General features: G+C 32.8%; 1 protein-coding gene across 1 annotated transcript; it reads left to right on the forward strand.

Moving 5' to 3' along the window:
- Window positions 1–188: 188 nt before the first annotated feature.
- Window positions 189–15354, forward strand: LOC125053378 (cGMP-dependent protein kinase, isozyme 1-like). Its single transcript, XM_047654723.1, has 11 exons — window positions 189–392; window positions 3074–3402; window positions 4034–4317; window positions 4786–4955; window positions 5822–6060; window positions 6606–6706; window positions 7454–7670; window positions 8150–8381; window positions 9946–10044; window positions 11601–11857; window positions 15056–15354. Exons 1-11 carry the CDS (start codon window positions 291–293, stop codon window positions 15213–15215), a joined length of 2190 nt encoding a protein of 729 aa, XP_047510679.1. The 5' UTR covers window positions 189–290; the 3' UTR covers window positions 15216–15354.
- The last annotated feature ends 1178 nt before the right edge of the window (window positions 15355–16532 follow it).

Below are 16532 nucleotides of genomic sequence, written 5' to 3' on the forward strand. Positions count from 1 at the left end.
GGTGGATGATTAAATAAAACGGTGGCGTGGCGTGGTAAATCAGAATCGGCCACGCTCAAGAATTATTGAAATGCTTTTCTGAATAGCAGTGATTGGGCAATGATAGTGTAAAGATAAGATTGCAAGTTTCCTTGATAATAAAGTAATCACCCTTAGAACTAAATAATTAAAACATTCGGCATGACAGATAATCTAGTAAGCGATAAAGAATCGCACAGTAAAGTTAGTGCACCTTGCGTGATAACGTGTATGTGAGGAAATGTTTTGAGTTTTAAATCGTGGGGAATATAATGGTGCTGTGTCCGCCGTTTCGGTGGTCTTCTAGAAACAGGTTTGACCTGACGACTGCAGTGGCTGAGAGGCGAGATGTTGGGCGACGGGAAACATTCTATGTGAGATATTATTTTTCCTTCAGCGTCTTACGTGCATCTATAAAATTATTAGATTTTTACCAAAATATTCAAGACAAAAATGAAGCAACAAATCGAACCAAAACGGCTTCTTCTTAGAACCAGGTTAATTAAATAAGTTAAATAATTACATATAAGGTATGTATGTGACGCTAATTGAAAGGAATAAAATCAAAATTATCATTTGTAATCTTGATAGCTTCGATAATATTCGAAATCACAGCTAATTTAATTTTAATTAATGATTGTAGAGGGCTTATTGAGAAATCGTAATACTTGTTAATGACCGCGACATTGTCTAGGATAAGCGAAAAGATGGTCTTTGTGTATAAATAACTAAGCTATCGCGGAATATGCTTTAAATTAATATTAAGAATATCCACAACCTGCATCAGATGCACACCCTACATACACACCCTCACGTATATACCCTGACTTACACAACAAAATCGAATTAGGCGTACTTGGTTGGCGTACTTAATGTATCGTTTTGATTTCTTTAACAAGAGATGCATAATTAATTCACAAAAAGACACTAAAAGTAACATGCTACTATAACTAAAATAAAATCTGAAGAAAAGGTATAAATAATAGTATGTATAAACAGACATGTAAAAGCTCAGCTTAAGGTTAATTTACTCATAATTAATATATAAAAGTATTTTTAAATAAATTCAAAGACTGAGCTCGTCTGATATGAATAGGTAAGGAATTCCAAAGCAGGATACTTTTACTCTGTACTCAGTTTTATGAGAAGAGCTACCTAATTTCAAGAATTAGGTTGTCTAAGGATCGCAAATCAAAAGTACCGCCAGAGAGGAACATAAAATTCTGCTTTAATTAACTAGGGGTTTTAGGATTAAAAAGAGCGTTATAGAGAAGTTGTAAAATGTGCATCTTACGCCGCATCTTCATCCCGACATAAAATCTTCAATGATTATCATACCTATATACTACATACCTATATTAAAATCGCGACCATACGAGAGAATTAGGAATGGTGTTTCGACTGTAACCTATTAGATATCAGTCGAAACACGTGGTCTTTCTGGTTGTCGCATATGTATAATATTACAGAAAATGCCGCCGCTAATGTAAAATAAATTAAAACATAAAATAACCTGATCTGAAATTGCTTAAAGTTTCAGTTATTTTACTTTCCTCTTAGGATCCTTAAATAAATTCATAAGAATTCTTAATAGGCCGACAAAACAACTGCGAGCCCTTTAGCCATGTAGGTATAATTCTATATAGTATTAATCTGTTCTATAGTAAGTTATAAACTTATAACAAAAAAATAATTAATCATAAATTCTTTTAATCATTATTAATTGCTTTTAGAAATAAACTATAGTTTATAGAATGCTCACTTATACATATTAGGATTCAATGGAATTTTGTGTTCTATGTTCTTCACTGAGCGTTTATCGCATACAAATTACGTGTTTTAAATAGCTTGATGGCCTGTTTTCGAAGTAGGCTCAGACTCCCGTTTACGAGTACTTCATAGTGGAGTCATTCAAATATATTTTTTATGCTTGTCTAAAATAATATTATAAATATAGTTTTCTAAATATTTTATCAGTCTTATTAGTGTTGATTAGATATTATTATAATTTTGTAGTCAGTAATTGATTAATATTGAAATTAAAATGAGGATGGGAATAGTTGAAAAATAATAATAATTTGTTTATTGGTCAGATAACACGGTTAAATGATCCCGGGTAACATAGGTAAAAAGGTTGCTTACAAAGACGTACCGTACCGTATAACAGTATGCATGAGACTTGATTGATGCCACAATTCGCAACCCCTGATATAGGTATCTCTGTAAATATGCTCTGAGAAGACACCACAACAATTAACCAATGATGCCGTGGAGTCTTTTTCATTCAATACGCTATTTTTATGGCCTGGCAAAAACTTCTATCAAGTATGAAGTCAACCACAGTTCAGCTACACACCATGTTAAAAAAAATTGGAATAAATAAAAATGGAATTGCAGTTCTAGTCCAATATATATAATGTGCACAATGCACATATTTTAGGATCCTTTGTTTCAGTATTATCAATGCGCCATCGTTTATTTATTTATATATGTTCTAAAACAATGTGTACATGCATAAAATATACAAGAAAATTTTACCCACATACACATAAATTATATTAGAACAAAGGCAAGCTAGCAAGGGAAAAATTTATATACATACACATTACACATACACTTTAATTAAATTAGAACAAAATTAACGAGCAACCACAAAAAAAAACAATAATAACTCAAACTAAATAGAAACTTAAGCCTCATTAAGAGCGTGATAAAAAAGTTACGATAAGTTTTTGTATAATATCAATATTTTCATCAATGTTAGAAATTAAGTTGTATCTCGATAGCACTATTCAACTTCGTTTCACATATCCCAAGGATTAACATAAACCGAATTTCAAAAAAAGTATCTATATTTCATACTAAAAAATAGTCCTAGTTTCACATCGAGGCAAAGTATAAAAGTGAATTAGTTCTCGGAACTAATGCATTTATCTAGTGTTTTATGGTATTGTAAGCCTAACAATAATTGCAATATTGATTGCATAGAACATTCTAGGACAATTGCTACTTCTTATTTACCTAAACATCTAACGTATGTCATTTGTAATCTTAGGTTCTACCAGAGACCTCTGCAGACTCGCAAAATGGCAACCCAGAAATTTATAAAAAAAGCCTAGTGGTTCCTGACGTTGGCTCAAGTAAAAATTCCAGCTACATTAGCGTACAAAGCGAAAAATACAGAGAGAGCCAATCGAGGGATTCGGACAGTGGATCAGAGGACCAAAAAGTAAATTCTGCACGCAAAACAATATCTGAAATCGTACAAAGCAATCCCGAGAGACGTATGAGGAGGAAACGTGGGGTGATCGCACCTCATGCACCGCTCGATACCTCCAGATCTCTGACAGATCTTCAATATGAGAAATATGCTAAAGACGAAGAGTAAGTGCTTCAACATAAGCTAAAATATTTTTATATAGTACTTGTTAGTTATATTAGTGTTGGCCTAGTGGCTTCAGCGTGCGACTCTCATACCTGAGGTCGTAGGTTCGATCCCCGGCTGTGCACCATTGGTGTTTATTTCTATGTGCGCATTTAACATTTGGTCGAACGGTGAAGGAAAACATCGTGAGGCATGTGTCAGGCACTGGAGGCTGATCACCTACTTGCCTATTAGATTAAAAAATGATCATGAAACAGATTCATAAATTTGAGGCCAAGACCTACAGAGGTTGTAGTGCCACTGATTTATTTTATTTTACTTGTTAGTTATATAACTGCCGAAGCATAGTTTTATTTTTTATAATTTATTGTGTCAACGGCAACTGGGAGCTACATATGAAATAATATACTACTTATACTAACTAGGCCCAACGTCACATACATATATATAATTCGACATTCAATAGAATTATTTTTACAAGGTAATATAATAAAATCATAATATGTTACATTAAACTGTTGTGGTATGCATAAATATAACGATAGCAGTCTTAAAACTTTAGTTTCATTGTTTACGATAGCAGTACCTAATATACTTTGTATATTCATTCACCGAAAATTTAATTTTCAGATCAATAGAACAAATAAAAATGGCTTTAATGGCGAATGATTTCTTAAAAAATATAATGGATGAAGATAGACTTGGAGCGGTTGTGGAGGCCATGAGCCCTCAGGAATTCCCCGCTGGGAGTCTCATGATACGGGAGGGAGAAAGTGGCAGTCATTTATATGTGTCTGCATATGGACAGTTCGAAGTGTTGAAAGGTGGTCAAGTGGTGAAGAATTTCGGACCTGGAGAAGCGTTCGGCGAACTGGCCATTTTGTATAAAGCCAAGCGTTTCGCGTCAATACGGTGTAAGCGTTATATAACTTTCTATTAACTTCTAACTTTGAATTGTTACGTAAATATTTGTTCTCAAGGGCCCAAAACTCCTAAACAAATAAACATCAATCGAACCCGTCCTATATTCATTAATGGCGTAGGCGTTCAAACGATGAGGCCAAATTTAAATTGTAAAACATATCGCACGATAATTCAATTTAGGCCTTAATAAACATGAAAGGGAATAAAGATTTTAATTGCTTTTAATGATAACATTTAAAAAGAGTGTAGGGTATAATCTTCCAGTACCAAATAAAACAATAGTTTTTTCTTGGCAATTTTATACATGTTTTAAGGGACAACTTTTGTCTAATAACGTATTTGTATTTATCGTGACTATTTGTTTTATACTTGGTAGGTACTTTTCTTTCGTGTTTCAGTAATTCAATGATTGATTGAAAAGTTAAACGGATATATGCTAATTCAAATATAAAATTCAGGTATAACAGAAGCAAAAGTATGGACTTTGGAAAGGCGTGTTTTCCAAAAAATAATGGTTCGAAGTGGGCGTCAAGAGCAGGAGGACAACATGCGGTTCTTATCATCTGTCCCTCTCTTGCAAGGAATCCATCCAATTGATCTTGCAAAAATTGCTGACTTTTTAAAGCGGGTAAGGATACTTTTTTTCTATGGTAATGTACCGTGTATGTACACGTAGCAACGGGACAATAAATAATATATTTTATTTTATTTATATTTAAGCGTAGCAAATTGTATGACGCAATAATGGTAAGGACACAAATATTGATAATTGGAAAGGGGCCGTTCAAGTATTACGTAAGCATATTTACTGCAATTTATCCCCCTCCCCCTCCTCTTGTCACTAAACGTAAACAAAGCGCTCAAATATAATAGTACGTAAACGTATTATTTTTTTGTAGGAATCCTCGAAAACGCATTTCGTTTTCAAGCATAGACAATGTTTGGGTAATATGTGTAAAAAAGTAAATAAATACTTTTGACGTAATCACCAAATAAGAAAATCAAAGAAAACCTCCCCTTCCCCCTGTACCTATTGCTTACGTAATACTTGAACGGCCCCAAAATGATTGCATGAAAACGTAAAAGAACAGTATCTTGAATTTTAATTACTTTAGCAGCGCTCAGTGAAGCGAAAATTAAACATTAAAGAGATTACAAAAACGAATACCTACAAATCATTCGAATTTAATTCGCATATACCATACGATGTATGTGTACACATTTGTTGGTATACAAATACTTTACAAACCTATGTTTGATATGGAATTGTTAATCCCGTTATTGTTTCTGTAAAAAAGTATTAAACAATGTATATTAAATCGGTCTCGGCGTTCATGTTTGCAACCTCCATGGAGTACTCCCAATATATGAAGCGATGATAGAGTTTTATAGGGGTCAGAAATGCTGGCGATATCTCTTTTGGAGTATAAAAAATAAGGGACCTAAAATATAATAGTCGCAAAACTGCATTAATTCAACTTATTCACCTTACAGGAATTCTTTGCTTCCGGTACACCGGTGGTACGTCAAGGTGATAAGGGTGATAAGTTCTACATCATTAGAGGTGGTACGGTAGTGGTGACGAAGCGGGATGGTGATGGCGGCGAAAGACGAGTGGGTCTGCTCAAACGCGGGGAATACTTCGGCGAACAGGCTTTGCTGCATGAGGACCGACGGCTTGCTACTGTGACAGCTTTGGCTCCAGGAGTCGAATGTTTGACATTGGAACGCGGGTACTATAAGCAATACATAGAATTCATTCTTTCATTCACTCATTCTTTGGTTCAAAAGTATAAATTAGACATTCTTTGAACCATGTCACCTGCAAAAGCATACGAGCATAATAATCAAAATTATTACTTAAATGGTCTTCAGCTGTTCGTTTGTGAATCTATGCATTCTATTTGACGCATGCGCTTCCCAACCTCAGGGTCGTGGGTTCAGACCACAGATCAAATTGTCTTTTTGTGTGCATTTAATAGCGAATATTAAATACGCACGTGTAGGAACTATCGTGAGGAAATCGGCATGCCTTTTAAGGAATATAAATTACTTTTAATTATTTTAATTTGGTCTTCCCACATTTTTTGATAGCTTTGTAATGTAGCTTGAAACGAAAGACATATATGTATATGTCTTCATAATCCTATATGCATTGTACTAGGAGTACAGGACTTACTTGTAGCTTGGTTTGACATTACCATCAAGCAACAATGCACCAATGTAAAGATTAACGTAAAGTATTACAATTAATGTTACAAATATATTCTTTTTTCAGACCATTTACGGATTTATTAGGAAATTTGCAAGCACTCAAAAACGTTAGACACGCTGTGCCTAGGCCATCACAACAAAAGAAGACTTCGGAAGTAAAGAGTGGTAATTTTGCATTTTAATCCTTTCCGGGAATTTCTTTGAACTTGAAAGATAAGATTACTAAGTGCGAGGGTAATTAGTACCACGTTGACTCATAAACAATCATAATTGATAGCGGCTTATATGAATGATATTTGAATGAAAAAATAGCATTGCATTATTACAAAAAATACAGACATTGTGTTAGGTACTTATTATACCATATACATATTATAGACATAGGTACATAGTCAAAGTTTTAGTAGGAGCCCTCTTCGCAGGTATAGGCCTCCTACAAGAAATGATTAAACCATTATGATTCCATAATTTCATAACGTTAAAAAATTTGGCCTTTTTTGATCTCTCTGCATCTTCTACCGCGTTTACCATGGAGATTGTTTAGAGAAGTTGTTCGGTCTAATACCTGCAGCTGAGTTTCATCATCGGACGTTAAGGCAAAATACAAAATACCATCCGTATCACGTCGACGTCCGTCGTTCCACAACTGAGCGTTTCTTAAGGCAGTTTTTGCCGCGCATTACCACTATGTGGAACCAGCTGCCCACTGAAGTATTTCCGAACCAATTCGACTAAGGGCCCTTCAAGAAAAGAGCGTAACAAGTCTTAAAAAGCCGGCAACGCACTTGCGAGTTTCTGGGTGAGTGTAGTATCACTTAACATCTGGTGAGCCCGTTTGCCTCCTTTTACATTAAAAAAAACCCAAAGAGGTTTAAAACCAATGGTATAATTAAATCTTTTTTATATTCCCAGAATATGAATACATAGAATTAAAAGACTTGGATATTGTGGGAACGATGGGAGTGGGTGGTTTCGGCCGAGTGGAATTAGTACAGTACAAGAAAGATACATCGAAAACCTTTGCGCTTAAATGCCTTAAGAAAATCGAAATGGTTCAACAGCAACAGCAAGAACACGCGTTTAATGAGAAAAATATCATGATATTGTGTAACAGTAGATTTATTTGTCGGTAAGTGGATTGTTTCTACTTTATACTACAGTGGAATCTCTATAAATAGAATTTCAAGGGAAATGCAAAATCGACTTAACAAGAATTTCGAGATATGTACATATGATTTAACTGCTGAAATTTCGACTTACAGAAGCGCGAATTCCAAGTAAGACGTCATAATATTTTACTAACTACGTTTTGAAATTCGAGTTATAATAAATGTATTATCAATACTTCGTAGGGAAATAATATTTTGTTCGAGTTACAAAGTCTTAATAATTCGAGATAGCACGTATCAGGGAAGGAAATGGCAATATTTTTCGAGTTACTGAGGATTTCGACTTACCGAGGTTCGAGTTATAGAGATTTTACTGTATTAGCAAGAACTTTAAACTCATTGAAAGTACTTTTGAGAGTACTTATGTCTTTAACCTCTTGAAAATTTTCAAGTTATGAACTATAAGTGAAGTCGATACATAATATTAAACAAATTTCAGATTATATCGCACATTCAAAGATAACAAATACATTTATTTCCTAATGGAGCCAGTGTTGGGTGGCGACGTGTGGACAATACTCCAAAAGCAACGGTACTTCCCCGAGAACATTGCACGGTTTATGGCGGCCTGTGTGGTGGAGGCCTTTCAGTATCTGCACTCGAAAGATATAATTTATAGAGATCTTAAGCCTGAAAATTTAATGTTAGATAGAAAGGGCTATATCAAACTGGTACGTACATTTCATTTAGTCTTGTTTATTATTGTTATTGTTATTTTTTATCTTTTTAGTTTTAGTTATTAATAATTTTTAATTTTTAGTTATTATTATTGGGTGGTTGTTTGGATATTTTTTTCCTTTGATAGATTGCTTATGTACTATGCTTATGTAATTAATGTGTATGTGTGTTAAAGTTGTGATGTCATATTTTAGGCATATGTACACATTGTTTTAGAACGTTTAAATAAATAAAAAAAATATCTAGATAATAATAATAATAGCCTTTATTCCTGTAAAAAACTTATCCTTGTGCATAAAACTGTGAAGTACTATAATCACCAATAATTAATCAGCAAGCCGGTTAATTTCTGTTTTACAATTGTCCTAGGACATAGGCTTCTTCTAAGATCTTCCACACCTCTCGGTGTCTAGCTTTACGTAGCCACATAGGGCCAGCTGCTCTATTTTGAAACTGTAACGTGTGATTAATCGCATAAGATTAAAGCATGAAAACCCTAATATAATCTGTGAGTTAATCATGTCATAGCAAGGCTGATAAAACGATACATTTGTTTGTATTGCATACAGAGGCAATAAAAACGTAATTACGCCATAAGTACCTATAGATGAAAAAAAAAATTGTTCCCTCAGAATTCGCCTATTGAAACATTATAGTTGAATTTTTACGAGTAATATATACATAATGTAATAAGATTTGAAGGTGCGTAGAATATTGATGAGATACAATTAGTTTTAAACCTTACCAAAAAGTAAAGGCAGTAATCATCAGCAGAATTTGCATCTGTTTTCTTGATTATTTATATTACAGGCACATAGGTGATCGTCCATTAGGGGTCAACAAATGTCTTCGATTTCTGGGCAGTTTACCTTCACCGTACAAGCAACTTTCAATTGCTTTAAAGAAATATCCATTGGTTCAGAGGACTTGAACGTACGACTCAGGGTTCAATGAATCCGTTTTTGACTCATTCGAGTCATACCTAGCGCTAAATCCCGAATTCTTTGTAGAAAAAATTCATTGTACGGGAAATTTTACGTGATTTTTATATATTTCTAACTTCAGGATGTTATTTTATTGTATACAAATTTATTAAACACTTCCATATGTAGTGTTTGTATAACTGTTTAGTTTACATACTTATAATTGGTTCGAGTATGTTTGACACGTTTTTCACGTGTTTCACCTAGTATTGAAGTGTGGGAACTTAAACAGAAATAAGATCTTGAATATTAACAACGTAATTTACGCAAACTTACAAATTTAAGTAAGTAGGTTCTAAAATATGAATATAGCAAATTGATGATTCAGTAATTGGAAAAATAACTTACAAAAAACACTAGTACATCACACTTATTATATTAATAATAAAGGTTACCTGTTTAATAAGCATTGATAATAATGATAATGTATTCCTTATACATAAAAAATATCTTAAAATGTCATACCAAGTAGTTTTTGTAACTACTTTGAAACCTATTTATTGTTGACCCTAGGAATCTAGTGGCCATACTTTTACTCATAACTCCCATACTAAATAACGATTATTAATTTCAGGTCGATTTTGGATTTGCTAAGCGTTTGCCATCGAACAGTAAAACATGGACATTTGCAGGCACCCCAGAATACGTTGCACCTGAAATCGTTTTAAATAAGGTACTATATTTATTAGTATACAGCCCATTTAATCATGATCCACTAACTGACGCTGGGTTCGATTCCTGTTGAAATGTACTTACTACATGTTAAAAAAAATCAGTGGCGCTAACTAAGCTAACCTCTTTAGGTCTTGGCCTCAAATTTCTGAATCTGTTTCATGATAATTTTTAAATCTAATTGGCAAGTAGGCGATCAGTACCTGACACACGCCGTCGACTTTTTGGGTTTAAGACATGTCGGTTTCCTCACGATGTTTTCCTTCACCGTTCGAGCCAATGTTAAATGCGCACATAGAAAGAAAGTCCATTGGTGCACAGCCAGGGTACTCAGGTATGAGAGTCGCACGCTGAAGCCACTAGGCCAACACTGCACTACTACATGTTATTGAAGATAAATGCAACTCATCAAGGGCGTGAGACTAGGGCCTTCAAACAACATTTATTCTGAAACATAAGATGTCATGTTATACCTTTAATAGCCTTCACATATTGTAATTCAATACTTATGACTTGTCAACTGTATTTATTTAATTACATATATCATTCAAGGTTTTACCTATAGCTAATTCTTCCTCTGCTTTCTAGAATTAAAACTTCGACTTGTAACTTCTACCACTATAGTGTCTCTCGCTTTAATTTTTAATTTTTTATATTTTTCTTTTTCGTGTTATTTTTCAAAAACATTTCTTTAGTATGTATTTATTATCAGTTTCTGGTCAACCCAATGCCAAAGTATTCACTTGTTCATGTGTACCATGCTACGCTTAATTTGCCGCTGACGTTCACCAATTAAACAATTTAAATCAATATAATTTGTAGAACCATTGTTGCATCGTGGTATTTTAAAATTTAGTCACTCTTGCATTTGCATTTGAAAGAGGTCGTACTGAATTTGGACTGCACAAATAAAAGTATTCTTTTGATGTCTGATCTTTCTTCCGTTTCCGGACATTTGTGTTCCTACCTAATATAATATATATAATCATTAGTTCTCGGCAATACAATGTACACCTAATTCAGTAGAATGTTCATTGCATATTAAATCTTAAGAGTAAATAATTGTCTATCAGTTTTTTAAGTGGCGGCTCTTTTAAGGCAACAGTTATTTATCCTATATTGATATTAATTATGAGGATATTTATATTTCCATCTCACCAAAGATGCGAGGAAATATTTGAAGAGGCGGGAAGACTTTGACTTTTTTTAAGCAGTAGATAACAATCTAGTTTTTTTTTCAATATTTAAAATATCGTATCAATAAGTATCGTATCGTATCAATTGTCGTTTATTTAATGTTAAATTTCTGTGTCTTTTTAATTAAATTTTATATATTTTTGTCTATACTTATGTACATACATGTTTTCTGTTTCATTTATATTGTTTATCTATGTGATCTGTTGTGGCTTGGTATATTGTCAAAGTGTTTTGTTTTATAATATGTATGTTAGTTGTAAGATAAGTTACTAATAAATGAATAAATAAAAATAAATCCTAGGCCTAGTTGTCGCCCGGGCCCGGCTAGAGACACACTATTATTAATAATTTTCCTATTAGGGTCATGACCGCGCAGTGGACTGCTGGGCGTTAGGAGTCTTCATCCACGAGCTGTTGGTTGGCAAACCACCCTTCCGAGCTGCTGGTGGTGATCACATGAAGACATACACCCTCATATTACGTGGTATCGATGCAGTGGCCTTCCACCCTCGAGTGCCCAAGTCTGCTCAAATGCTCATACGTAAGCTGTGTCGTGCTGTACCTGCAGAACGATTGGGATATCTGAAGAATGGAATAATTGATGTAAAGAACCATAAGTAAGTCAGAATTTTGATTGTAAAAGTTGTTTATTTTATTTTATTACATATTGGACCCGGATAATATGGGATGGGAATCATAATACACAAGTTGCTGACAAACAAGACGATCTGAAAATATTAGCTGCCATAATAGACCAGTGCCGATAATTTTTGAAACGAAAAAAAATTACAGTAGGATGAAACCCATTAGAAAAGCAGGGGAATATGCTCAAAATGAAAGGAAAAATAAATTACGGTCGATCTGAGGTCGGGAAGGGGTGGGGGGGTAGTTTTAAGGGTAAAAAACGGTTTATCTCGATTTCCGGCAAAACTAAAAGTCCTATCGAAGAAAGTTTAATGGCAAAGTTGTAGGTAATAAAAAGATCTAAAACTTTTGGATTTACACATTTTTCACATAACCTCAAAATTGGTGTGAAAAATTCAAAAAACCAAGTTTTTGGTTTTTTATTTTTATCTTTTACAAAAATTAATTTTTTTAAACGAAATTTGGTGAAAACTTACCTTATTATGTCTCAAATATACTGTAATTTATTTGATTAAAAATATTTATTTTTTCACCTTATTTTAAATTAATATCGAAAAAACACCCTAATTTTCAATCGAAAATTCTGACGTCAAAATTTCAGTTTTTTTTCAAAAAGTTGGAGTGCTTCCAGTTCGTTGAAATCTCTACTTTCCTGTGGTAAAAAAATATATATATATATTACCATAGTAAATCTTCTCAGAAAATGCAAAACATCGTATGCAGTCACGCCCAGACCCGTCATACCCTTCCCTACTTCTCTATGAAATACGAAAATTTTAGCCCATCTAAAGGCTAAAAATTTTTTTTAGGTCACTCAGGTATATATAAGTTATCTTAAAATAGTAATAAATAGGCATCTAATTATAATTTAAAGAAGATTCATAGAGAAGTAGGGAAGGGTATGACGGGTCTGGGCGTTACTGCATACGATGTTTTGCATTTTCTGAGAAGATTTACTATGGTAATATATATATATTTTTTTACCATAGGAAAGTAGAGATTTCAACGAACTGAAAGCACTCCAACTTTTTGAAAAAAGCTGAAATTTTGACGTCAGAATTTTCGATTGAAAATTAGGGTGTTTTTTCGATATTAATTCAAAATAAGGTGAAAAAATAAATATTTTTAATCAAATAAATTACAGTATATTTGGGACATAATAAGGTAAGTTTTCACCAAATTTCGTTTAAAAAAATAAATTTTTGTAAAAGATAAAAATAAAAAACCAAAAACTTGGTTTTTTGAATTTTTCACACCAATTTTGAGGTTATGTGAAAAATGTGTAAATACAAAAGTTTTAGATCTTTTTATTACCTACAACTTTGCCATTTAACTTTCTTCGATAGGACTTTTAGTTTTTCCGGAAATGGAGATAAACCGTTTTTTACCCTTAAAACTCCCCCCCCTATCCCTTCCCGACCTCAGATCGACCGTAATTTATTTTTCCTTTCATTTTGATCATATTCCCCTCCTTTTCTAATGGGTTTCATCCTACTGTAATTTTTTTCACTTTTTATTTATTTTAAAGGCTATCTGCACTGGTCTATAAACTGGTACTCAATAGCACAAGGCCGACAAAAATGGGCATCTTAGGAGGAGGCCTTTACCCAAACTGGGGTTTATAAATAAATAATATATATGTCACCGTAAAATTACACGCAAAACAAACGAATTAACAAACAAATATGGTGGCGCGGGGCATATTCCGTTCAACCAATCAGCGCGCGAGGTGCGATCCGTATCACAATTAGATGGTTTCACTTCGATAGATTACAATCTGCCGAATAATAATACGTTAATTTGTAAACAGTACGCTGAGGTTCACAATCTTTCGACAGTTTATAATCTCGCGAGATAGATTACAATGTGTTTACAATTTTACGTTAACATATATATTACTAACATAATCTAGCTAACCTACTAACAAAAATCAATTTTTTTATTACTGTAATATACCTAGCAACTACCAACTGTTGTAAAACAGGAAATAAAAAGGCTTATTATTATGAATTTTTTATTACACTGAACAGTTTTATATAAAAAAGTAATTTTGAAAATTAATTCGACAACATTTTAACTAAAAACTGAAGAAATTCCTCATGCCACCTTCAGAAATGAGTCAATACCCTTGCGTCAAAGGCTACCGAACCTTTGTTTCCTTACTCGGAATATACCTGAAGGATCATCTCGATAATGTGTCAGAACTTCAAAGGTTACGTTTAACCAATTAAATATATGATATCTAATGCAGAATATTCACCTATCATCACATCAGTTTCCTAATAATTTTGTCCTTCCCGAAACAATCATTTAATTGCCAGAAATTATATATATAACATGGAGGCGGAGATAATGTATAAATGAAAAATGTAGGTGAAAGAAATTGTGTCAATAACATCAACTATGAATGAAATGACCATGCACGAATTAACTTCACTTAACGTTTACACATATTGGAAATTCCCAACGCAGATTATATGCGTGAATCATGATCCCAGTTAGCATTCGAAATTCAAATCGGATGTATGGCGTCATACAAACAAAAAAGTGTAACGTGTTGTTTTACGGAAGGAAGGCCGTCACACTATTTTGTAACTCAAACGAATGTTACTCGTAAAATTAGTTCCAAAATATGTCTGGCTCAGAAATTTATTTGTTTATTGTACCCTTACAAATGTCCCTACATTTGTATTATATTACATTTACGTAAACAAAAAATCTGTTTGTATGACTGTTTGTATTTCGGATGAAGTACCTACTCATCTGTCTCTTCTTATCACAATGGTAACTCAATTTGACAGAAAGAGACGAAATAATTAACAAAACAAAAAGATTGAGTTCTTATGAATAAGGGGTTTATTTTCATGATATTATGAATTTGATAAAAAAATTTTTTTTGAATCGGTCCAGTTTCCTTTTAGTTTATTCTTTACAAATATACAAATCTTTCCTCTTATAATATTAGTAGCAATTGCCAATATATATTAAAAATTATGTACTTAGATTTTGAAATCTCTCAAGATCTTTTGAAAATTAATTATCAATTAGCGTAGTGATGAATAAAATGTCAGAAGTAAACGTAATTCATTATTTCATGTAGTCGACGTCTAAGCTTCGATAATGTACCAAAAAATGTAATATTTCAAAGTGTTATTTTTTTAAATTTATAGGTGGTTCCTCGGTTTCGACTGGGAAGGATTAAAGGAAGGAAAACTGAAGGCACCATTAATTCAACCCGTATCCAACGATTTAGATTTATCCAACTTCGAGAAATATCCTAAAGATAAATTACCCCCGGACGAGACTTCGGGATGGGATATTGACTTTTAATTGCTTTATATATCTACAAATATATGTCATAACAAAGGCTTTTAATTAATTTTATTTTATATAAAGTTTTAGAAGTGTATATTGTACACTGTTGTGACTTTTACCAATATATGTATCTGTTAATACTAAAATGGGCCTAAATATGTAAAATTTATGTATATTTATAACATATCGAACTATTCTTAAATATATTTTTACAACAATTGCTGTTAATTTTTATTACATATAGCACTTAAGATTAATCACAGTTATATTCGCTGTTTCAATATGATTGGTCGTATCATGCTATGAATGTCCTCACTAATCAATATTACATTAAGAAAGATTTAAAAAATACTATACGTAATTTGAATCGATGTTTTAGGCTGTGGTAATTTTTAGTAGAATATCATTTTTTTATTTATAAAGGCCTGCTAGAACATTGGTACATGAAATATAAAATACAATATGTAATGTGACACTTAGTAGCAAGAGATAAAAAAAAATATAATAGTTTATACAGATTTTATAATTATATAATCATAGCAATACTAAGGGCCTGATTTATTGATTACTAAACAATGATACTATACGTCGCATCTACACATTATTTTACCAGTAAGTATTACATTTGTCTAATGTCAGACCAAAATATAAGCACTCTTTGCCAGTAAGCTATTTAGGTAGGCCTCTCTAAACATTTTTCTTTTTATATAAATTATCTCTGCACAAAGACATCATTTATTAACATTACGATCCTAACTTAAGACAATTTTTTTTTTTAGAAATCTAACAAGAAAGTGTCCAATAACATTATTTACAGTCTCTATTAAGGAGAACACACTTTGTTCTTGTGTATTATTGTTTTACACTTACCACTGTTTAGCGTGCACTGACACTAATTCAAAAAAAGGCAATTTTGACATACATTTTTATTGAACAAGAAAGTGCATAACAGATGAAGACAAGATTACACAGTTCATGCGCTTGTGCAAGTACGAGTATGTTAGGGTTAGCAAAACGCCTAAAGCCATTAATACTCGCTATGTATTGGTTTATCAATACCAAAAAAGGGCACAGACCTTCGTATAGATTTAATACTAAATATAAGTTATTTCACCTATTTCCCATAAATGTAAAATTAGGTATGCTACAGATATCTTAGCTTTTCTTTCGCTTTAATATTTACAAATGTGACGTAAACGTTTTCACGTAATTGATTGCGTGGACAACGTATTTTAAAAGAATGTTATTATTGCTTAGCTTGTATTAGTTGGGTTAATAAACTATGAAAATATATCCTTGAACATCCAACCCTAGGTCACAACTACAGTGAAC

The sequence above is a fragment of the Pieris napi genome, chromosome 10 (genome assembly GCF_905475465.1).
Source record: "Pieris napi chromosome 10, ilPieNapi1.2, whole genome shotgun sequence".
In the NCBI taxonomy this organism is placed as follows: domain Eukaryota; kingdom Metazoa; phylum Arthropoda; class Insecta; order Lepidoptera; family Pieridae; genus Pieris; species Pieris napi.